The 23,983-nt window shown below is 63.4% G+C and overlaps 1 protein-coding gene across 4 annotated transcripts in view; it reads right to left on the bottom strand.

The window, feature by feature from the left end:
• The window catches only part of LOC140392912 (zinc finger protein 362-like), a 53,029-nt gene extending 29,553 nt beyond the window's left edge, over nucleotides 1-23,476 (bottom strand). Inside the window, exons 1-3 of one of the 4 annotated variants that reach the window (XM_072478688.1) lie at nucleotides 23,267-23,476; nucleotides 14,638-14,775; nucleotides 6,012-6,080 (exon numbers count right to left, since the gene is read on the bottom strand). In XM_072478688.1, coding sequence (XP_072334789.1) covers nucleotides 6,012-6,074 — 63 coding nt within the window. In that variant the 5' untranslated portion in view covers nucleotides 6,075-6,080; nucleotides 14,638-14,775; nucleotides 23,267-23,476. The remainder of the gene's footprint in view (nucleotides 1-6,011; nucleotides 6,081-14,637; nucleotides 14,776-23,266) is intronic. The other 3 variants (XM_072478685.1, XM_072478686.1, XM_072478687.1) reach the window with 3 other exon arrangements.
• Between the last annotated feature and the right edge of the window lie 507 nt (nucleotides 23,477-23,983).

Raw genomic sequence — 23,983 nt, 5'->3', positions numbered from 1 at the left:
AGAGGAGGGGAGGGAGGGGGGGGGAGAGGAGGGGAGGGAGGGGGGGGGAGAGAGGGGGAGGGAGGGGGGGGGAGAGGAGGGGAGGGGGAGGGGGGGGAGAGGAGGGGAGGGAGGGGGGCGGAGAGGAGGGGAGGGAGGGGGGCGGAGAGGAGGGGAGGGAGGGGGCGGAGAGGAGGGGAGGGAGGGGGCGGAGAGGAGGGGAGGGAGGGGGCGGAGAGGAGGGGAGGGAGGGGCGGAGAGGAGGGGAGGGAGGGGGCGGAGAGGAGGGGAGGGAGGGGGCGGAGAGGAGGGAGGGAGGGGGCGGAGAGGAGGGGAGGGAGGGGGCGGAGAGGAGGGGAGGGAGGGGGCGGAGAGGAGGGGAGGGAGGGGGCGGAGAGGAGGGGAGGGAGGGGGCGGAGAGGAGGGGAGGGAGGGGGCGGAGAGGAGGGGAGGGAGGGGGCGGAGAGGAGGGGAGGGAGGGGGCGGAGAGAGGGGAGGGAGGGGGCGGAGAGGAGGGGAGGGAGGGGGCGGAGAGGAGGGGAGGGAGGGGGCGGAGAGGAGGGGAGGGAGGGGGCGGAGAGGAGGGGAGGGAGGGGGCGGAGAGGAGGGGAGGGAGGGGGCGGAGAGGAGGGGAGGGAGGGGGCGGAGAGGAGGGGAGGGAGGGGGCGGAGAGGAGGGGAGGGAGGGGGCGGAGAGGAGGGGAGGGAGGGGGCGGAGAGGAGGGGAGGGAGGGGGCGGAGAGGAGGGGAGGGAGGGGGCGGAGAGGAGGGGAGGGAGGGGGCGGAGAGGAGGGGAGGGAGGGGGCGGAGAGGAGGGGAGGGAGGGGGCGGAGAGGAGGGGAGGGAGGGGGCGGAGAGGAGGGGAGGGAGGGGGCGGAGAGGAGGGGAGGGAGGGGGCGGAGAGGAGGGGAGGGAGGGGGCGGAGAGGAGGGGAGGGAGGGGGCGGAGAGGAGGGGAGGGAGGGGGCGGAGAGGAGGGGAGGGAGGGGGCGGAGAGGAGGGGAGGGAGGGGGCGGAGAGGAGGGAGGGAGGGGCGGAGAGGAGGGGGCGGAGAGGAGGGGAGGGAGGGGGGCGGAGAGGAGGGGAGGGAGGGGGCGGAGAGGAGGGGAGGGAGGGGGCGAGAGAGGAGGGAGGGGCGGAGAGGAGGGAGGGGGCGGAGAGGAGGGGAGGGAGGGGGCGGAGAGGGGGGAGGGAGGGGGCGGAGAGGAGGGGAGGGAGGGGGCGGAGAGGAGGGGAGGGAGGGGGCGGAGAGGAGGGGAGGGAGGGGGCGGAGAGGAGGGGAGGGAGGGGGCGGAGAGGAGGGGAGGGAGGGGGCGGAGAGGAGGGGAGGGAGGGGGCGGAGAGGAGGGGAGGGAGGGGGCGGAGAGGAGGGGAGGGAGGGGGCGGAGAGGAGGAGAGGAGGGGAGGGAGGGGGCGGAGAGGAGGGGAGGGAGGGGGCGGAGAGGAGGGGAGGGAGGGGGCGGAGAGGAGGGGAGGGAGGGGGCGGAGAGGAGGGGAGGGAGGGGGCGGAGAGGAGGGGAGGGAGGGGGCGGAGAGGAGGGGAGGGAGGGGGCGGAGAGGAGGGGAGGGAGGGGGCGGAGAGGGGGAGGAGGGGGCGGAGGGGCGAGGGGGCGGGAGGGGCGAGGAGGGGCGGGAGGGGCGAGGGGGGCGGGAGGGGCGAGGGGGGGCGGGAGGGGCGAGGGGGGCGGGAGGGGCGGAGGGGGGCGGGAGGGGCGAGGGGGGCGGGAGGGGCGAGGGGGGCGGGAGGGGCGAGGGGGGGCGGGAGGGGCGAGGGGGGCGGGAGGGGCGAGGGGGGCGGGAGGGGCGAGGGGGGCGGGAGGGGCGAGGGGGGCGGGAGGGGCGAGGGGGGCGGGAGGGGCGAGGGGGGCGGGAGGGGCGAGGGGGGCGGGAGGGGCGAGGGGGGCGGGAGGGGCGAGGGGGGCGGGAGGGGCGAGGGGGGCGGGAGGGGCGAGGGGGGCGGGAGGGGCGAGGGGGGCGGGAGGGGCGAGGGGGAGGCGAGGGGGCGGGAGGGGCGAGGGGCGGGAGGGGCGAGGGGGGCGGGAGGGGCGAGGGGGCGGGAGGGGCGAGGGGGGCGGGAGGGCGAGGGGGGCGGGAGGGGCGAGGGGGGCGGGAGGGGCGAGGGGGGCGGGAGGGGCGAGGGCGGCGGGAGGGGCGAGGGCGGCGGGAGGGGCGAGGGCGGCGGGAGGGGCGAGGGCGGCGGGAGGGGCGAGGGCGGCGGGAGGGGCGAGGGCGGCGGGAGGGGCGAGGGCGGCGGGAGGGGCGAGGGCGGCGGGAGGGGCGAGGGCGGCGGGAGGGGCGAGGGCGGCGGGAGGGGCGAGGGCGGCGGGAGGGGCGAGGGCGGCGGGAGGGGCGAGGGCGGCGGGAGGGGCGAGGGCGGCGGGAGGGGCGAGGGCGGCGGGAGGGGCGAGGGGCGGCGGGAGGGGCGAGGGCGGCGGGAGGGGCGAGGGCGGCGGGAGGGGCGAGGGCGGCGGGAGGGGCGAGGGCGGCGGGAGGGGCGAGGGGCGGCGGGAGGGGCGAGGGCGGCGGGAGGGGCGAGGGCGGCGGGAGGGGCGAGGGCGGCGGGAGGGGCGAGGGCGGCGGGAGGGGCGAGGGCGGCGGGAGGGGCGAGGGCGGCGGGAGGGGCGAGGGCGGCGGGAGGGGCGAGGGCGGCGGGAGGGGCGAGGGCGGCGGGAGGGGCGAGGGCGGCGGGAGGGGCGAGGGCGGCGGGAGGGGCGAGGGCGGCGGGAGGGGCGAGGGCGGCGGGAGGGGCGAGGGCGGCGGGAGGGGCGAGGGCGGCGGGAGGGGCGAGGGCGGCGGGAGGGGCGAGGGCGGCGGGAGGGGCGAGGGCGGCGGGAGGGGCGAGGGCGGCGGGAGGGGCGAGGGCGGCGGGAGGGGCGAGGGCGGCGGGAGGGGCGAGGGCGGCGGGAGGGGCGAGGGCGGCGGGAGGGGCGAGGGCGGCGGGAGGGGCGAGGGCGGCGGGAGGGGCGAGGGCGGCGGGAGGGGCGAGGGCGGCGGGAGGGGCGAGGGCGGCGGGAGGGGCGAGGGCGGCGGGAGGGGCGAGGGCGGCGGGAGGGGCGAGGGCGGCGGGGAGGGGCGAGGGCGGCGGGAGGGGCGAGGGCGGCGGGAGGGGCGAGGGCGGCGGGAGGGGCGAGGGCGGCGGGAGGGGCGAGGGCGGCGGGAGGGGCGAGGGCGGCGGGAGGGGCGAGGGCGGCGGGAGGGGCGAGGGCGGCGGGAGGGGCGAGGGCGGCGGGAGGGGCGAGGGCGGCGGGAGGGGCGAGGGCGGCGGGAGGGGCGAGGGCGGCGGGAGGGGCGAGGGCGGCGGGAGGGGCGAGGGCGGCGGGAGGGGCGAGGGCGGCGGGAGGGGCGAGGGCGGCGGGAGGGGCGAGGGCGGCGGGAGGGGCGAGGGCGGCGGGAGGGGCGAGGGCGGCGGGAGGGGCGAGGGCGGCGGGAGGGGCGAGGGCGGCGGGAGGGGCGAGGGCGGCGGGAGGGGCGAGGGCGGCGGGAGGGGCGAGGGCGGCGGGAGGGGCGAGGGCGGCGGGAGGGGCGAGGGCGGCGGGAGGGGCGAGGGCGGCGGGAGGGGCGAGGGCGGCGGGAGGGGCGAGGGCGGCGGGAGGGGCGAGGGCGGCGGGAGGGGCGAGGGCGGCGGGAGGGGCGAGGGCGGCGGGAGGGGCGAGGGCGGCGGGAGGGGCGAGGGCGGCGGGAGGGGCGAGGGCGGCGGGAGGGGCGAGGGCGGCGGGAGGGGCGAGGGCGGCGGGAGGGGCGAGGGCGGCGGGAGGGGCGAGGGCGGCGGGAGGGGCGAGGGCGGCGGGAGGGGCGAGGGCGGCGGGAGGGGCGAGGGCGGCGGGAGGGGCGAGGGCGGCGGGAGGGGCGAGGGCGGCGGGAGGGGCGAGGGCGGCGGGAGGGGCGAGGGCGGCGGGAGGGGCGAGGGCGGCGGGAGGGGCGAGGGCGGCGGGAGGGGCGAGGGCGGCGGGAGGGGCGAGGGCGGCGGGAGGGGCGAGGGCGGCGGGAGGGGCGAGGGCGGCGGGAGGGGCGAGGGCGGCGGGAGGGGCGAGGGCGGCGGGAGGGGCGAGGGCGGCGGGAGGGGCGAGGGCGGCGGGAGGGGCGAGGGCGGCGGGAGGGGCGAGGGCGGCGGGAGGGGCGAGGGCGGCGGGAGGGGCGAGGGCGGCGGGAGGGGCGAGGGCGGCGGGAGGGGCGAGGGCGGCGGGAGGGGCGAGGGCGGCGGGAGGGGCGAGGGCGGCGGGAGGGGCGAGGGCGGCGGGAGGGGCGAGGGCGGCGGGAGGGGCGAGGGCGGCGGGAGGGGCGAGGGCGGCGGGAGGGGCGAGGGCGGCGGGAGGGGCGAGGGCGGCGGGAGGGGCGAGGGCGGCGGGAGGGGCGAGGGCGGCGGGAGGGGCGAGGGCGGCGGGAGGGGCGAGGGCGGCGGGAGGGGCGAGGGCGGCGGGAGGGGCGAGGGCGGCGGGAGGGGCGAGGGCGGCGGGAGGGGCGAGGGCGGCGGGAGGGGCGAGGGCGGCGGGAGGGGCGAGGGCGGCGGGAGGGGCGAGGGCGGCGGGAGGGGCGAGGGCGGCGGGAGGGGCGAGGGCGGCGGGAGGGGCGAGGGCGGCGGGAGGGGCGAGGGCGGCGGGAGGGGCGAGGGCGGCGGGAGGGGCGAGGGCGGCGGGAGGGGCGAGGGCGGCGGGAGGGGCGAGGGCGGCGGGAGGGGCGAGGGCGGCGGGAGGGGCGAGGGCGGCGGGAGGGGCGAGGGCGGCGGGAGGGGCGAGGGCGGCGGGAGGGGCGAGGGCGGCGGGAGGGGCGAGGGCGGCGGGAGGGGCGAGGGCGGCGGGAGGGGCGAGGGCGGCGGGAGGGGCGAGGGCGGCGGGAGGGGCGAGGGCGGCGGGAGGGGCGAGGGCGGCGGGAGGGGCGAGGGCGGCGGGAGGGGCGAGGGCGGCGGGAGGGGCGAGGGCGGCGGGAGGGGCGAGGGGCGGGAGGGGCGGGGGCGGGAGGGGCGGGGGCGGGAGGGGCGGGGGCGGGAGGGGCGGGGGCGGGAGGGGCGGGGGCGGGAGGGGCGGGGGCGGGGCGGGAGGGGCGGGGGCGGGAGGGGCGGGGGCGGGAGGGGCGGGGGCGGGAGGGGCGGGGGCGGGAGGGGCGGGGGCGGGAGGGGCGGGGGCGGGAGGGGCGGGGGCGGGAGGGGCGGGGGCGGGAGGGGCGAGGGCGGGAGGGGCGAGGGCGGGAGGGGCGAGGGCGGGAGGGGCGAGGGCGGGAGGGGCGAGGGCGGGAGGGGCGAGGGCGGGAGGGGCGAGGGCGGGAGGGGCGAGGGCGGGAGGGGCGAGGGCGGGAGGGGCGAGGGCGGGAGGGGCGAGGGCGGGAGGGGCGAGGGCGGGAGGGGCGAGGGCGGGAGGGGCGAGGGCGGGAGGGGCGAGGGCGGGAGGGGCGAGGGCGGGAGGGGCGAGGGCGGGAGGGGCGAGGGCGGGAGGGGCGAGGGCGGGAGGGGCGAGGGCGGGAGGGGCGAGGGCGGGAGGGGCGAGGGCGGGAGGGGCGAGGGCGGGAGGGGCGAGGGCGGGAGGGGCGAGGGCGGGAGGGGCGAGGGCGGGAGGGGCGAGGGCGGGAGGGGCGAGGGCGGGAGGGGCGAGGGCGGGAGGGGCGAGGGCGGGAGGGGCGAGGGCGGGAGGGGCGAGGGCGGGAGGGGCGAGGGCGGGAGGGGCGAGGGCGGGAGGGGCGAGGGCGGGAGGGGCGAGGGCGGGAGGGGCGAGGGCGGGAGGGGCGAGGGCGGGAGGGGCGAGGGCGGGAGGGGCGAGGGCGGGAGGGGCGAGGGCGGGAGGGGCGAGGGCGGGAGGGGCGAGGGCGGGAGGGGCGAGGGCGGGAGGGGCGAGGGCGGGAGGGGCGAGGGCGGGAGGGGCGAGGGCGGGAGGGGCGAGGGCGGGAGGGCGGGAGGGGGGTTTGAGGCGGACAAGGGGGAGCGCGATCAAGAGCGAGAGAGCGCAGAACGAAACACTAGAGCACGCAGAGACGAAAGCATGCGGGAGCGAGTGTGCGAAGGCGAGATCATGGGAGCGAGATGGAGGAAGCGAGAGAATTTTCTAACCTGTCCCGCCATCGTTGGAATTGGAGTCCAAAAGTAATTGTTACTGTAATGGGATTCCTCCATGACTCACTGGGTGGGGAGAGAAAGAGAGCAGTTAGTGAACTGCAGCTGGAAGAATCCTGGGGTACAGGGGGCCAAGAGAAAATTATCTCTGAGGCTTCATCGAACAAATGGTGCAAGTGTCGATTCGATCCGCAGATCACCTCACCGCTGCCTGCCCAAAACCGCCTCCACAACCCAACAACCCTCCCTATCTCTGAAACCGCCTCCACAACCCTCCCTATCTCTGAAACCGCCTCCACAACCCTCCCTAACTCTGAAACCTCCTCCACAACCCTCCCTAACTCTGAAACCTCCTCCACAACCCTCCCTAACTCTGAAACCGCCTCCACAACCCTCCCTAACTCGGAAACCTCCTCCACAACCCTCCCTAACTCCGAAACCTCCTCCACAACCCTCCCTAACTCCGAAACCGCCTCGACAACCCTCCCTAACTCCGAAACCGCCTCCACAACCCTCCCTAACTCTGAAACCTCCTCCACAACCCTCCCTAACTCCAAAACCGCCTCCACAACCCTCCCTAACTCCGAAACCACCTCCACAACCCTCCCTAACTCCGAAACCTCCTCCACAACCCAACAACCCTCCCTAACTCCGAAACCTCCTCCACAACCCAACAACCCTCCCTAACTCCGAAACCTCCTCCACAACCCTCCCTAACTCCGAAACCGCCTCCACAACCCTCCCTAACTCCGAAACCGCCTCCACAACCCTCCCTAACTCTGAAACCTCCTCCACAACCCTCCCTAACTCCAAAACCGCCTCCACAACCCTCCCTAACTCCGAAACCACCTCCACAACCCTCCCTAACTCCAAAACCTCCTCCACAACCCAACAACCCTCCCTAACTCCGAAACCTCCTCCACAACCCAACAACCCTCCCTAACTCCGAAACCTCCTCCACAACCCTCCCTAACTCCGAAACCTCCTCCACAACCCTCCCTAACTCCGAAACCGCCTCCACAACCCTCCCTAACTCCGAAACCGCCTCCACAACCCTCCCTAACTCTGAAACCTCCTCCACAACCCTCCCTAACTCCAAAACCGCCTCCACAACCCTCCCTAACTCCGAAACCGCCTCCACAACCCTCCCTAACTCCGAAACCTCCTCCACAACCCTCCCTAACTCCGAAACCGCCTCCACAACCCTCCCTAACTCCGAAACCGCCTCCACAACCCTCCCTAACTCTGAAACCTCCTCCACAACCCTCCCTAACTCTGAAACCTCCTCCACAACCCTCCCTAACTCTGAAACCGCCTCCACAACCCTCCCTAACTCTGAAACCTCCTCCACAACCCTCCCAAACTCCGAAACCTCCTCCACAACCCTCCCTAACTCCGAAACCTCCTCCACAACCCTCCCTAATTCTGAAACCTCCTCCACAACCCTCCCTAATTCCAAAACCGCCTCCACAACCCTCCCTAACTCCGAAACCGCCTCCACAACCCTCCCTAACTCCGAAACCGCCTCCACAACCCTCCCTAACTCCGAAACCGCCTCCACAACCCTCCCTAACTCTGAAACCTCCTCCACAACCCTCCCTAACTCTGAAACCGCCTCCACAACCCTCCCTAACTCTGAAACCGCCTCCACAACCCTCCCTAACTCTGAAACCGCCTCCACAACCCTCCCTAACTCCGAAACCTCCTCCATAACCCTCCCTAACTCCGAAACCGCCTCCACAACCCTCCCCATCTCCGAAACCGCCTCCACAACCCTCCCTAACTCCGAAACCGCCTCCACAACCCTCCCTCACTCTGAAACCTCCTCCACAACCCTCCCTCACTCTGAAACCACCTCCACAACCCTCCCTAACTCTGAAACCTCCTCCACAACCCTCCCTAACTCTGAAACCTCCTCCACAACCCTCCCTAACTCTGAAACCTCCTCCACAACCCTCCCTAACTCTGAAACCTCCTCCAGAACCCTCCCTAACTCCGAAACCACCTCCACAACCCTCCCTAACTCCGAAACCTCCTCCATAACCCTCCCTAACTCCAAAACCGCCTCCACAACCCTCCCTAACTCCGAAACCACCTCCACAACCCTCCCTAACTCCGAAACCTCCTCCACAACCCAACAACCCTCCCTAACTCCGAAACCTCCTCCACAACCCAACAACCCTCCCTAACTCCGAAACCTCCTCCACAACCCTCCCTAACTCCGAAACCGCCTCCACAACCCTCCCTAACTCCGAAACCGCCTCCACAACCCTCCCTAACTCTGAAACCTCCTCCACAACCCTCCCTAACTCCAAAACCGCCTCCACAACCCTCCCTAACTCCGAAACCACCTCCACAACCCTCCCTAACTCCGAAACCTCCTCCACAACCCAACAACCCTCCCTAACTCCGAAACCTCCTCCACAACCCAACAACCCTCCCTAACTCCGAAACCTCCTCCACAACCCAACAACCCTCCCTAACTCCGAAACCTCCTCCACAACCCTCCCTAACTCCGAAACCGCCTCCACAACCCTCCCTAACTCCGAAACCGCCTCCACAACCCTCCCTAACTCCGAAACCTCCTCCACAACCCTCCCTAACTCCAAAACCGCCTCCACAACCCTCCCTAACTCCGAAACCGCCTCCACAACCCTCCCTAACTCCGAAACCTCCTCCACAACCCTCCCTAACTCCGAAACCGCCTCCACAACCCTCCCTAACTCCGAAACCGCCTCCACAACCCTCCCTAACTCTGAAACCTCCTCCACAACCCTCCCTAACTCTGAAACCTCCCTAACTCTGAAACCGCCTCCACAACCCTCCCTAACTCTGAAACCTCCTCCACAACCCTCCCTAACTCCGAAACCTCCTCCACAACCCTCCCTAACTCCGAAACCTCCTCCACAACCCTCCCTAACTCTGAAACCTCCTCCACAACCCTCCCTAACTCCAAAACCGCCTCCACAACCCTCCCTAACTCCGAAACCGCCTCCACAACCCTCCCTAACTCCGAAACCGCCTCCACAACCCTCCCTAACTCCGAAACCGCCTCCACAACCCTCCCTAACTCCGAAACCTCCTCCACAACCCTCCCTAACTCTGAAACCTCCTCCACAACCCTCCCTAACTCTGAAACCGCCTCCACAACCCTCCCTAACTCTGAAACCGCCTCCACAACCCTCCCTAACTCTGAAACCGCCTCCACAACCCTCCCTAACTCCGAAACCTCCTCCATAACCCTCCCTAACTCCGAAACCGCCTCCACAACCCTCCCCATCTCCGAAACCACCTCCACAACCCTCCCTATCTCCGAAACCTCCTCCACAACCCTCCTTATATCCGAAATCTCCTCCAGTCCCAACAACCCTCCCTATCTCCAAAACCTCCTCCAGTCCAGACAACCCTCCCTACCTCCGAAACCGCCTCCAGTCCAGACAACATCCCCTATCTCCAAAACCTCCTCCACCCCAACACCCCTCCTTATCTCTGTAACCTCCTTCAGCAGCCTACACCCCTCTCAACCTTTGTAACCCCCTCAATCCGCCTACATCCCCATCTCTTTAACCTCTTCCAGCCCATACATCCCTCCCTATCTCTCTGTAACATCCTCCAGCCCCTACAACCCTCCCGATCTCTGTAACATTCTCCAGCCTCTAGAGCTCTCCCTCTTTCTGTAACCTCCTCCAGCCTCGGCAACCCTCCCGATCTCTGTAACCTCCTCCAGCCCCAACAATCCTCCTTCCATCCAAAACTCCCTCCAAGCCCGACAACCCTCCCTACCTCCGAAACTTCCTCCAGCCCCGACAACCCTCCCTACCTCCGAAATTTCCTCCAGCCCCAACACCCAACCTCCATAACCTGCCTCCCACCTCATCACTGTAACATCCTCCTCCCCTCCAACCTTCCCTTTCTCGGTAACCCCCTCCAGCCCCTACACCCCTCCCTATCAGAAACCCCCTCCAGCCCCTACACCCCTCCCTATCTCAGAAACCCCCTCCAGCCCCTACACCCCTCCCTATCAGAAACCCCCCTCCAGCCCCTACACCCCTCCCTATCTCAGAAACCCCCTACAGCCCCTACACCCCTCCCTATCAGAAACCCCCCTCCAGCCCCTACACCCCTACACCCCTCCCTATCTCAGAAACCCCCTCCAGCCCCTATACCCCTCCCGATCAGAAACCCCCTCCAGCCCCAACACCCCTCCCTATCTCTGTAATCTCCTCCAGCCCCTACCTATCTCAGAAACCCCCTCCAGTCCCTACACCCCTCCCTATCAGAAACCCCCTCCAGCCCCTACACCACTCCCTATCTCAGAAACCTCCTCCAGCCCCTACACCCCTCCCTATCAGAAACCCCCTCCAGCCCCTACACCACTCCCTATCTCAGAAACCTCCTCCAACCCCGACACACCCCTCCTTTCTCCAAACTCTCCTCCACCCAACACTCCTCCCTATTTTCGAAACCTCCTCTAGCCTCGGCAACCCCTCCCTTTCTCTGTAACCTCCTCCTGCACCTACACCCCTCCCCATCACCGTATCCTCCACTAGCCCCGACAACTCTTGATATACGTGAAAACTTCTCAAGCCCCTACACCCCTCCCTAGCCCCATAACCTGCTCCAGCCCCAACGACCTCCCTTCCTAAGTAACGTCCTCCAGCCCCAGCCTCCTCCACCCCAACACCCCTCCTGATCTCTAACCTCCTTCAGCAGCCTACACTCCTCCCAACCTTTGTAACCGCTTTCAGTAGCCTACACCCCTCCCAATCTTTGTAACCTCCTCCAGCTGCCTACACTCCCATCTCTTTAACCTTTCCCGTCCAGACACCCCTTCCTATCTCTGTAACCTCCTCCAGCCTGTAAGCACCTCCCTATCTCTGTAACCACCTCCAGCCTGTACACACCTCCCTATCTCTGTAACCTCCTCCAACCTGTACTCCCATCCCTATTTCTGTAACCTCCTCCACCCCCTACTCCCCTCCCTATCTCTGTAACATCCTCCAGCCCTTACAGCCGTCCCTAACTCTGTAACATCCACCAGCCCCTAAAACCCTCCCCATCTGTTACACCCACCAGCCCTACAACCCACACTATCTCTGCAACATCATCCAGCCCCTGCCACCCTTCCTATCTCTGTAACATTCTCCAACCTCTACTGCCGTTCCTATTTCTGTAACTTCCTCCAGCCCTTACAGCCCTCCCTATCTCCGTAACCTCCTCCTGCCCCAACAACCCTCCCCATCTCTGTAACCTCCTCCTGCCCCAACAACCCTCCCTATCTCTGTAACCTCCTCCAGCCCTTGCAGCCCTCCCCATCTCTGTAACCTCCTCCAGCCCTTGCAGCCCTCCCCATCTCTGTAACCTCCTCCAGCCCTTGCAGCCCTCCCCATCTCTGTAACCTCCTCCAGACCTTACAGCCCTCCCTATCTCTGTAACCTCCTCCAGCCCTTACAGCCCTCCCTATCTCCGTAACCTCCTATGCCCCAATAACACTCCCTATAGAACAAAGAACAAAGAAAATTACAGCACAGGAACAGGCCCTTCGGCCCTCCCAGCCTGCGCCGATCCAGATCCTTTATCTAAACCTGACTTCTATTTTCCAAGGATCTACTTCCCTCTGTTCCCCGCCCGTCCATATATCTGTCTGGATGCATCTTAAATGATGCTATTGTGCCCGCCTCTACCACCTCCGCTGGCAATGCATTCCAGGCACCCACCATCCTCTGCGTAAACACTTTCCACGCACATCTCCCTTATCTTTCCCCCTCTCACCTTGAAATCGTGACCCCTTGTAATTGACACCCCCACTCTTGGAAAAAGCTCGTTGCTAGCCACCTTGTCCATACCTCTCATAATTTTGTAGACCTCAATCAGGTCTTTCCAACAAAAACAATCCTAATCTACTCAACCTTTCTTCATAGCTAGCACCCTCCATACCAGGCAACATCCTGGTGAACCTCCTCTGCACCCTCTCTAAAGCATCCACATCCTTCTGGTAATGTGGCGACCAGAACTGCACGCAGTATTCCAAATGTGGCCTAACCAAAGTCCTATACAACTGTAACATGACCTGCCGACTCTTGTACTCAATACCCCGTCCGATGAAGGCAAGCATGCTGTATGCCTTCTTGACCACTCTATCGACCTGCGTTGCCACCTTCAGGGTACAATGGACCTGAACTCCCAGATCTCTCTATACATCAATTTTCCCCAGGACTCTTCCATTGACCGTATAGTCCACTCTTGAATTAGATCTTCCAAAATGCATCACCTCCCATTTGCCTGGATTGAACTCCATCTGCCATTTCTCTGCCCAACTCTCCAACCTATCTATATTTTGCTATATTCTCTGACAGTCCTCCTCGCTATCTGCAACTCCACCCATCTTAGTATCATCTGCAAACTTGCTAATCAGACCACCTATACCTTCGTCCAGATCATTTATGTATATCACAAACAACAGTGGTCCGAGCACGGATCCCTGTGGAACACCACTAGTCACTTTTCTCCATTTTGAGACACTCCCTTCCACCACTACTCTCTGTCTCCTGTTGCCCAGCCAGTTCTTTATCCATCTAGCTAGTACACCCTGAACCCCATACGACTTCACTTTTTCCATCAACCTGCCATGAGGAACTTTATCAAACTTACTGAAGTCCATGTATATGACATCTACAGCCCTTCCCTCATCAATTAACTTTGTCACTTCCTCAAAGGATTCTATTAGGTTTGTAAGACATGACCTTCCCTGCACAAAACCATGCTGCCTATCACTGATAAGTCTATTTTCTTCCAAATGTGAATAGATTCTATCCCTCAATATCTTCTCCAACAGTTTGCCTACCACGGACGTCAAGCTCACAGGTCTATAATTCCCTGGATTATCCCTGCTATCCTTCTTAAACAAAGGGACAACATTAGCAATTCTCCAGTCCTCCGGGACCTCACCCGTGCTCAAGGATGCTGCAAAGATATCTGTTAAGGCCCCAGCTATTTCGTCCCTTGCTTCCCTCAGTAACCTGGGATAGATCCCATCCAGACCTGGGGACTTGTCCACCTTAATGCCTTTTAGAATACCCAAAACTTCCCCCTTCCTTATGCCGACTTGACCTAGAGTATTTAAACATCCATCCCTAGCCTCAACATCCGTCATGTCCCTCTCCTTGGTGAATACCGATGCAAAGTACTCATTAAGAATCTCACCCATTTCCTCTGATTCCACGCATAAATTCCCTCTTTTGTCTTTGAGTGGGCCAATCCTTTCTCTAGTTACCCTCTTGCTCCTTACATACGAATAAAAGGCTTTGGGATTTTCCTTAACCCTGTTAGTCAAAGATATTTCATGACCCCTTTTAGCCCTCTTTATTGCACGTTTGAGATTTGTCCTACTTTCCCGATATTCCTCCAAAGCTTCATCAGTTTTAAGTCGCCTAGATCTTATGTATGCTTCCTTTTTCATCTTCGCTAGTCTCACAATTTCACCCGTCATCCATGGTTCCCTAATCTTGCCATTTCTATCCCTCATTTTCACAGGGACATGTCTGTCCTGCACTCTAATCAACCTTTCCTTAAAAGACTCCCACATTTCAAATGTGGATTTACCCTGAAACAGTTGCCCCCAATCCACATTCCCCAGCACCTGCTGAATTTTGTTATACTTGGCCTTTCCCCAATTCAGCACTCTTCCTTTAGGACCACTCTCGTCTTTGTCCATGAGTATTCTAAAACTTACGGAATTGTGATCGCTATTCCCAAAGTAGTCACCGACTGAAACTTCAACCACCTGGCCGGGATCATTCCCCAATACCAGGTCCAGTAATGCCCCTTCCCGAGTGGACTATTTACATACTGCTCTAAAAAACTCTCCTGGGTGCTCCTTATAAATTCTGCTCCATCTGCGCCTCCAACACTACATGAGTCCCATTCAATGTTGGGGAAGTTAAAATCTCCCATCACGATCTCCCTATTGCTCCTACATTTTTCTATAATGTGTCTACATATTTGTACCTCTACTTCACGCTCGCTTTTGGGAGGCCTGTAGTATAGTCCCAACAATGTTACTGCACCCTTCCTATTTCTTAGCTCTACCCATATTGCCTCAGTGCTCGAATCCTCCATTGTGCCCGCCTTAAATCACAGCTGTGATGTAATCTCTGACCAGTAATCCAACTCCTCCACCCCTTTTACCTCCCTCTCTATCCCTCCTGAAGCATCTATACCCTGGGATATTTAGTTGCCAGTCTTGCCCTTCCGTCAACCAAGTCTCAGTAATACCTCAGAAGGAGGGTTGTTGAGGCTGGAGGAGGTTACAGAGATCGGGAGGGTTGTTGGGGCAGGAGGAGGTTACAGAGATAATAATAATAATAGCTTATTGTCACAAGTAGGCTTCAATGAAGTTACTGTGAAAAGCCCCTAGTCGCCACATTCCGTCACCTGTTCGGGAAGGCTGGTACGGGAATTGAACCCGCGCTGCTGGTCTTGTTCTGCATCACAAGCCAGCTGTCTTAGCCCACTGTGCTGCACTCCCAATGACCCTGCAACACTCGACCAGCGAGGTTTCCATAAATATGGGCAAAAGAAATTCATTGTCCATCTGTACAACCATCCAACATTAAATTCTCACCTCTCTCTCTCCAACATTGGTCCCACAAGCAGCTGAATTTAAACATTATCGGCAACCTGCCACGTTGCTCCTGTTGAGATCACCCTGTGCGCCAGACGGTTCCATTTGTCTACTGCACGAGAGAAGTCTCGCCTCGCCCTGAGAGAGATCCACACGGTCGGAGGGTCAGTACTGAGCGAGTGCTACACTGTCGGAGGGTCAGTACTGAGCGAGTGCTGCACTATCGGAGGGTCAATACTGAGGGAGTGCTGCACTATCGGAGGGTCAATACTGAGGGAGTGCTGCACTATCGGAGGGTCAATACTGAGGGAGTGCTGCACTATCGGAGGGTCAATACTGAGGGAGTGCTGCACTATCGGAGGGTCAGTACTCAGCGCGTGCTAGAGTGTCGGAGGGTCAGTACTGAGGGAGCGTCCACTGTAGGAGGGTCAGTACTGAGGATGGGCTGCACTGTCGGAGGGTCAGTACTAAAGGTGGGCCGCACTGCCGGAGGGCCTCACTGTCGGAGGGTCAGTACTGAGGGAGTGCCGCACTGTCAGAGGGTCAGTAATGAGGGAGCGCCCCACTCTCAGAGGGTCAGTACTAAGGGAGTGCCGCACTGTCAGAGGGTCAGAACTGAGGGAGCGGCGCACTGTCGGAGGGTCAGTACTGAGGGAGCGCCGCACTGTCAGAGGGTCAGTACTGAGGGAGCGCCGCACTGTCAGAGGGTCGGTACTGAGCGAATGCTGCACTGTCGCAGGGTCAGTACTGAGAGAGTGCCGCAATGCCGGAGGGTCAGTACTGAGCGAATGCTGCACTGTCGCAGGGTCAGTACTGAGGGAGCGCCGCACTGTGGGAGGGCCAGTACTGAGGGAGCACCGCACTGTCGGAGCGTCACTACTGAGGGACTGCCACACTGTCGGATTGTCAATGTTAAGGGAGCACTGCACTGTCAGAGGGTCAGTGCTGAGGGAGTGGAGCACTGTCACTGGGTCATTGCTGAGGAATTGCCGCACTATCGGAGGGTCAGTACTGAGGGAGCGCCGCACTGTGGGAGGGCCAGTACAGGGGGCGCGCCGCACTGTCGCGGGGCCAGTACAGAGGCAGCGCCGCACTGTCGTGGGGCCAGTACAGAGGCAGCGCTGCACTGCTGGAGGGTCAGTACTGAGGGAGCACCGCACTGTTGAAGAACCAGTACTGAGGGAGCGCCACACACTCGGAGGGCCAATACTGAGGGAGCGCCACACACTCGGAGGGCCAATACTGAGGGAGCGCTGCTTTATCAGAGCGACAGTACTCGGGGAGCTCCGCTCAGTCAGAGGGTCAATACTGAGGGAGCGCCACTCTGTCGGAAGGTCAGTACTGAGGGAGTGCTGCTCTGTCAGAGGGTCAGTACTGAGGGAGTGCCGCACTGTCAGAGGTCAGTACTGAGGGAGCGCCGCACTGTCAGAGGGCAAGTACTGAGGGAGTGCAGCACTGTCAGAGGGTCAATACTGAGGGAGCGCCGCACTGTCAGAGGGTCAATACTGAGGGAGCGCCGCACTGTCAGAGGGCAAGTACTGAGGGAGTGCTGCACTGTCAGAGCGTGCGTACTGAGGGAGCGCCTCACTGTCGGAGGGCAAGTACTGAGGGAGTGCTGCACTGTCAGAGCTTGCGTACTGAGGGAGCGCCTCACTGTCGGAGGGTCAGTACAAGGGAGCACCACACTGTCAAGAGGGTCAGTACTGAGGGAGAACTGCAGTGTGAGGGGGTCAGTACTGAGGGAGCACCGCACTGTCAGAGGGTCAGTATGAGGGTGCGCCGCGCTGTCAGAGGGTCAGGGCTGAGGCAACGCCGCACTGATGGACGGTCAGCACTGACAGAGAGCCGCACTGTCAGAGGGCCAGTACAGAGGGAGCGCCGCACATTCGGAGGGTCAGTACTGAGGGAGTGCTGCACTGTTGCATGGTCAGTGCTGAGGGAGTGCCGCACTCTTGGAGGGTCAGTACTGAGGGAGCGCACAGTCGGAGGGTCAGTAGTGAGGGAGGGCCGCACTGTCAAGAGGGTCAGTACTGAGGGAGACCTGCAGTGTAAGGGGGTCAGTACTGCCGGAGTGTTGCTCTGTCGGAGGGACAGTGCTCGGGGAGCTCCACAGAGTCAGAGGGTCAATACTGAGGGAGAGCCGCACTGTCGCAGGGTCAATCCAGAGGGAGTGCTGCACAGTGAGAGGATCAATACTGAGGGAGCGCCGCACTGGCGGAGGGTTACTACTGAGATAGCGCTGCACTGTCAGAGGGTCAGTACAGAGGGAGAACTACAGTGTGAGAGGGTCAATACTGAGGGAGCACTGGGCTGTCAGATATCCTGGACTCCGGGAGCACAGCACAGTCAGAGGGTCAATACTGAGGGAGCGCTGCACTGTTAGTGGTTCAGTATTGAGAGCGCTGCATTGTCGGATGGTCAGCACTGAGGGAGCGCAGCACTGTGGAGATCCAGTACAGAGGGAGCGCCGCACATTCGGAGGGTCAGTACTGAGGGAGTGCTGCAATGTCGGAGGGCCAGTACAGAGGAACGCCGCACTGGATGAGGGTCAGAACTGAGGGAGCGCCGCACTGTCGGAGGGTCAGAACTGAGGGAGCGCCGCACTGGATGAGGGTCAGAACTGAGGGAGCGCCGCACTGTCGGAGGGTCAGAACTGAGGGAGCGCCGCACAGTCGTAGGGTCACTACTGAGGGACTGCCGCAATGTCGGAGGGTCAGTGTTAAGAGAGCGCCGCACTGTCGGAGGTTCAGTACTGAGGAATTGCCGCACTGTCACTGTCGGGGTACTGAGGTAATATCGCACTGTCATGGTGCCAGTTCTGAGGTAGCGCCGCACTGTCGCAGTGCCAGGTCTGAGGGTGCGCCAAACAGTCGGAGGGTCAGTAGTGAGGGAGCGCTGCACTGTCAAGAGGGTCAGTACTGATGGAGAACTGCAGTGTGAGGGGGTCAGTACTGACGGAGCACTGCTCTGTCGGAGGGACAGTATTCGGGGAGCTCCGCAGAGTCAGAGGGTCAATACTGAGGGAGCACCACTCTGTCGGAGGGTCAGTACTGAGGGAACGCTGCACTGTCAGTGGGGCTGGTTTAGCTCACTGGGCTAAATCGCTGGCTTTTAAAGCAGACCAAGGCAGGCCAGCAGCACGGTTCAATTCCCGTACCAGCCTCCCCGAACAGGTGCCGGAATGTGGCGACTAGGAGCTTTTCACAGTAACTTCATTGATGCCTACTCGTGACAATAAGCAATTTTCATTTTCAGTACTGAGGGAGCGCCGCACTGTTGCAGGGTCAGTCCTGGGGAGCGCTGCACTTTGGGAGGTTCAGTATTGAGGGAGCGCTGCACTGGCGGAGGGTCAGTACTGAGGGAGTGCCGCACTGTCGGAGGGTCAGTCCTGAGGGAGTGCTGCGCTGTCGGAGGGTCAGCACTGAGGGAGTGCTGCACTGTCAGAGGGTCAGTACTGAGGGAGCAACGCACTGACGGAGGGTCAGTACTGAGGGAGTGCCGCACTGTCGGAGGGTCAGTCCTGAGGGAGTGCTGCGCTGTCGGAGGGTCAGTACTGAGGGAGAACTACAGTGTTAGAGGGTCAATACTGAGGGAGCGCTGGACTGTCAGAAATCCGGACTCAGGGAGCGCAGCACAGTCAGAGGGTCAATACTGAGGGAGCGCTGCACTGTTAGTGGTTCAGTACTGAGGGAGCCTCCGCTGCACTGTTGAAGGGTTAGCACTGAGGGAATGCTGCACTGTCGGAGGGCCAGTACTGAGAGAGCACTGCACTGTCAGAGGGCCAGTACTGAGGGAGCGCCGCAATGTCAGAGGGTCAGCACTGAGGGAGCTCCGCGCTGTCGGAGTGTCAGCACTGTGGGAGCGCTGCACTGTCAGAGGGTCAGTACTGAGGGAGCGCCGCACTGTGGGAGGGCCAGTACGGAGGGAGCACTGCACAGTCAGAGGGCCAGTACTGACGAAGCGCTGCACTGTCAGAGGGCCAGTACTGACGGAGCGCTGCACTGTCAGAGGGCCAGTACTGAGGGAGCGCTGCACTGTCAGAGGGTGCGTACTGAGGGAGTGCTGCACTGTGGGAGGGTCAGTACAGAGGGAGCACCGCACTGTAAAGAGGGTCACTACTAATGGAGAACTGCAGTGTGAGGGGGACAGTACTGAGGGAGCACCGCACTGATGGTGGTTCAGTGCTGAGGGAGCGCTGCACGACCGGAGGGTCAGTATTGAAGGAGTGCCACACTGTGGGAGGGCCAGTACTGAGGGTGCGTTGAGGGTCAGTACTGAGGGTGCGCCGCACTGTCAGAGGGTCAGTACTGAGGCAACACCGCACTGATGGAAGGTCAGTACTGAGTGACAGCCGCACTGTGGAGGGCCAGGACAGAGGGAGCGCCGCACATTCGGAGGGGCAGTACTGAGGGAGTGCCACACCGTGGGTCGGCCTACACTGAGTAATGTGGCATTGTGGAGGGTCAGTACTGAGGGGGCGCCGCAATGTCGGGGGGTCACTACTGAGGGAGCGCCGCAATGTCAGAGGTCAGTACTGAGGGAGCACTGCACTGTCAGAGGGTCAGTACTGACGGAGCGCTGCACTGTCAGAGGGCCAGTACTGAAGGAGCGCCGCACTGTCAGAGGTCAGTACTGAGGGAGCACTGCACTGTCAGAGGGTCAGTACTGACGGAGCGCTGCACTGTCAGAGGGCCAGTACTGAAGGAGCGCTGCACTGTCAGAGGGCCAGTACTGAGGGAGCGCCGCACTGTCAGAGGTCAGTACTGAGGGAGCGCTGCACTGTCAGAGGGTCAGTACTGAGGGAGTGCTGCACTGGATGAGGGTCAGAACTGAGGGAGCGCCGCACTATCGGAAGGTCACTACTGAGGGACTGCCGCACTGTCAGAGGGTCAGTGTTAAGAGAGTGCCGCACTGTCGGACGGTCAGTGCTGAGGAATTGCCACACTGTCAGAGGATCTGTGCTGAGGAATTGCCGCACTGTCACTGTCGGGGTACTGAGGTAATATCGTACTGTCATGGTGCCAGTTCTGAGGTAGCGCCGCACTGTCACAGTGCCAGGACTGAGGGTGAGCCACACTGTCGGAGAGTCAGTACTGAGGGAGCGCTGCACTGTGAAGAGGGCCAGTACTGAAGGAGAACTGCAGTGTGAGGGGGTCAGTACTGACGGAGCGCTGCTCTGTCAGAGGGACAGTACTCGGGGAGCTCTGCAGAGTCAGAAGGTCAATACTGAGGGAGCGCCACTGTCAGAGCGTCATTTCTGAGGGAACGCCGCACTGTTGCAGGCTCAGTCCAGAGGTAGCGCTGCATTGTGGGAGGTTCAGTATAGAGGGAGCACCGCACTGGCGGAGGGTCACTACTGAAATAGTGCTGCACTGTCGGAGGGGAAGTGTTGAGGGAGCACCGCACTACCGGTTGGTCAGTGCTGAGGTAATGCCGCACTGTCAGATGGTCAGTCCTGAGGGAGCGCTGCACTGTCGGAGGGGCAGTACTGAGGGAGAACTACAGTGAGGGTCAATACTGAGGGAGTGCTGGACTGTCAAGAGATCCTGGACTCAGGGAGCACAGCACAGTCAGACGGTCAATACTGAGGGAGCGCTGCACTGTTAGTGGTTCAGTACTGAGGGAGCGTTGCATTTTTGGAGGGTTAGCACTGAGGGACGGCTGCACTGTCGGAGGGTCAGCACTGAGAGAGCCGCACTGTCGGAGGGTCAGCACTGAGGGAGCACCGCAATGTCGGAGGGTGAGCGCTGAGGGAGAGCCGCACTGCCGGAGGGTCAGCACTGATGTCAAAGGGTCAGCACTGAGGGAACACCGCAATGTCGGAGGGTGAGCAGTGAGGGAGAGCCGCAATATCGGAGGGTCAGCGCTGAGGGAGTGCCGCGTTGTCGGAGGGTCAGCACTGAGGGACTACCGCAATGTCGGAGGGTCCGCACTGTCGGAGGGTCAGCACTGTGGGAGCGCTGCACTGTCGGAGGGCGAGTACTGAGGGAGTGGTGCAATACCGGAGGATCAGTACCGACAGAGTGCCGTAATGTCAGAGGGTCAGCACTGAGGGAGCGCCGCACTGTCAGAGGGTCAGCACTGAGGGAGTACTGCAATGTCGGAGGGTCAGCACTGAGGGAGCGCCGCACTGTCAGAGGGTCAGTACTGAGTGAGTACCGCAATGTCGGAGGGTCAGTACTGAGGGAGCGCCGCACTGTCAGAGAGTCAGCACTGAGGGAGCACCGCACTGTCGGAGGGTCAGCACTGAGGGAGCACCGCACTGTCAGAGGGTCAGCACTGAGGGAGCTCCGAACTGTCGGAGGGTCAGCACTGAGGGAGCACCGCACTGTCAGAGGGTCAGCACTGAGGGAACTCCGAACTGTCAGAGGGTCAGCGCTGAGGGAGCTCCGAACTGTCGGAGGATCAGCACTGAGGGAGCACCGCACTGTCAGAGGGTCAGCACTGAGGGAGCTCCGAACTGTCGGAGGGTCAGCACTGAGGGAGCTCTGAACTGTCGGAGGGTCAGCACTGAGGGAGCGCCGCACTGTCAGAGGGTCAGCACTGAGGGAGCTCCGAACTGTCGGAGGGTCAGCACTGAGAGAGCACCGCATTGTCAGAGGGTCAGTACTGAGGGAGCACCACACAGTCAAAGGGTCAGTTTCTGCATTTCAACAATGACTATACACCAAGAACATGGTATCTTCACCTGACGCTTTTAATATTATTCACTTTCCCAAGGAACTACACATTCAGTGTCGAAATCAGGATCCCGGGGTAGTCAGCCATCAGTGGAGAGGGCGAAAGGGAGGGATGGGTCCAGAGGGGCAGGGGAAGGTGCCAAAGAGGGGGAGCGGTGGGGCAGAATGGGGATGGGGGCCAGAGAGAAGCGAGAGTGTCAGAGACGGGGTGGGCGAGCCAGAAAGCGGGGAGCGAGGGACCAGATTTTGGGGGTGCGGCGGGGTGTGGTGACTGCCGGGGGGGGGGGGGGGGGGGGGTGAGAAGGGGTCAGAGGAGGGGGGCGATGGGGGCGGGCTGATGGGGGGGGGGGGGGGGGGGGGAGAGATACCAGGGAGAGGGAGCAGAGTGAGGGAGAGAGAGGCAGGTGCACACAGAGAGAGCCGGAGAGGTTTAGGGATTGAATTTCAGACCCGAAGGCCCCCGCCAGGCACCTGAAGGCACAGCCACCAATGCTGGACCGATGGGAATCAGGTGATTCTCGAGAGGCCAGAATTGAAGGAGCACCCAGATCTCTCAGCGTTGCAGGAGGTTACAATCACTCCTCAACCTTGACCGTCCCCCACCCCATCTCCCTCTCTAGACCCACTGCATTCACTCCTCCAGCACCCTCTCTCAAATCAATTATAACCGGTTCCCCCTCAGTCCCGGACTATCACATCTCACGCCTCCAAGCGATCACAGTTGGTTCTCATTTGCACAATCGATTTGCTTTTGCTTTGTTGACACACCCTAAGCGATTGTAATCGGTTCCCCTCAACCATTCTGTGGCCTGGGGCACTGCCCACCACACACCTCTCTCTCTCTCCCCCCTCCCAGTGACAGTAGTCAGTTTGGGTTCCACAAACTCTTGTCAACCTCCCAAAGTGACACTAATCGATTATAATCAGATACCCTTCTGTTCAACTCCCCCCCCCCCCTCCACCTCCACCTCAGATGGTTGACAGCCCCACCCCTCCCATATCAAGTCCAATCAGCAGTCTCCAATGATGGTCGCCTCTTCACCTCGATGTACTGACCCTCCCCATCGGTAACCCATTATAATCGCACCCACATCTCTCCATCGCCACACTCCCCTTGAATTGATCACCCTCCACCCACTCCTCATCCCCCGCTCCTCCCGGCAGAAGTCCAATCAATAGTCTCCAGACACTTTCCCCTTGATATGAGAAACACCCCCCTCCCCACCATCACAAGTCGATCATAATCGATGTGCCCCACTCTCCATTACCGAATCGCTGATCGCCCGCAGCAGCCCTCCCCAATCCCAAGTTTGATCAAACTTTCCAGACACTTTAACACTTTGCTTCAACCTCACCCCTGCACCACTAATTTATTACAATTGGTTTCCCCTGCTCCACTGAATGGCTGATCATCTGCAAACCCCACCAAAACGTGTCACCAGACTTTCCAGCCTCATCTCAGCCTCTCTGCTTCAATCCTTCAATACCCCATCGATTATAATCGGTTTTCTTCCTCTCCACAACTGACCACCCACAAAAAACACCACCCTCCGCCCCCCAATCTGATCAAACTTTCTAGAGACACTTTAATCTCTTTGGTTCAATCTGTCCCCACATTCACCTCATCCACTAATCGATTACAATCTGTTTCCCCCACTCTCTGCCATCACCGAATCGCTGATCTCTCCCCCCTCCCTGCAAATCGGAGACCATCGCTTCACATCCGCCCCCCTGTGCTGGCAGGGGCCCTCCCCCGGTCGTCCCCCGCCGCCGGAAGGCTACTAATCGGCCGCTAATCGGCAGAGGGCCCGACTAGTCGGCGGCGGGGGGCGCCGGGGTAGCGTGCGTGAGGCGGTGGAGGTCGCGGGGGGCAGGGATACGCGGTCGGAGGGTCACTAATCGGGGGTCCCCGGCCGATTCTTGGGGTTCTTTTACTCCCTCTCGGGTACCTGGTTTGTTGGCCGCCGCCGCCGCTCCTCCTCCTCCTCCCGGGCGAGAGGGGGCGTGGCGGTGGGCGGAGTGCGGGGGGTTCAGAGTGAGGAGGGGCCTCTCTTGCTGCTGCCGCCGCCTCCTTGGCGGATCCGCCACCGCCGCCGTCTCCTCAGCGACCGGCCGGAGGTGGGCTCAAGCTTACCCACAACCCCCCCTCCTCCGCGAGCCCGCGCTTCCGCTTCCGATGGAACTGATGTCAGGATGTGACGACAGCGACAGTCTCTCTCTCTCTCCCCCGGAAACCACAAACCGGAAGTCGAGGAATGAAAGGGGACCGGAAGTCTGGATTGACGGGACCAGACGTCGAGGACTGTGACCGGAAGTGTGGAACTCAGTGACCGGAAATGTGAGGCTCAGTGACCGGAAGTCGAGGGTTGAGGGGGACCGGAAGTCGTGAGTTTTACACCGGACCAGGGGGGGGAGGGCGTTAGGAAGTAGACTGGAATCCAGGGGCTCTGACCCAGAGTCGAGGGACTGAGGGGACCAAGAGTCAAGGGACTCTTGTGGGCAGCACGATAGCTCAGTGGGTAGCGCAGTTGCTTCACAGCGGCAGGGTCCTAGGTTCGATTCCCTGCTGGGTCACTGGCTGTACGGAGTTTGCACGTTCTCCCCGTGTCTGCGTGGGTTTCCTCCGGGTGCTCCGTTTTCCTCCCACAGTCCAAAGACGTGCAGGT

The sequence above is a fragment of the Scyliorhinus torazame genome, chromosome 16 (assembly GCF_047496885.1).
Source record: "Scyliorhinus torazame isolate Kashiwa2021f chromosome 16, sScyTor2.1, whole genome shotgun sequence".
NCBI classification, from domain to species: Eukaryota; Metazoa; Chordata; class Chondrichthyes; order Carcharhiniformes; family Scyliorhinidae; genus Scyliorhinus; species Scyliorhinus torazame.
This window is presented reverse-complemented; position numbering and strand designations above follow the sequence as displayed.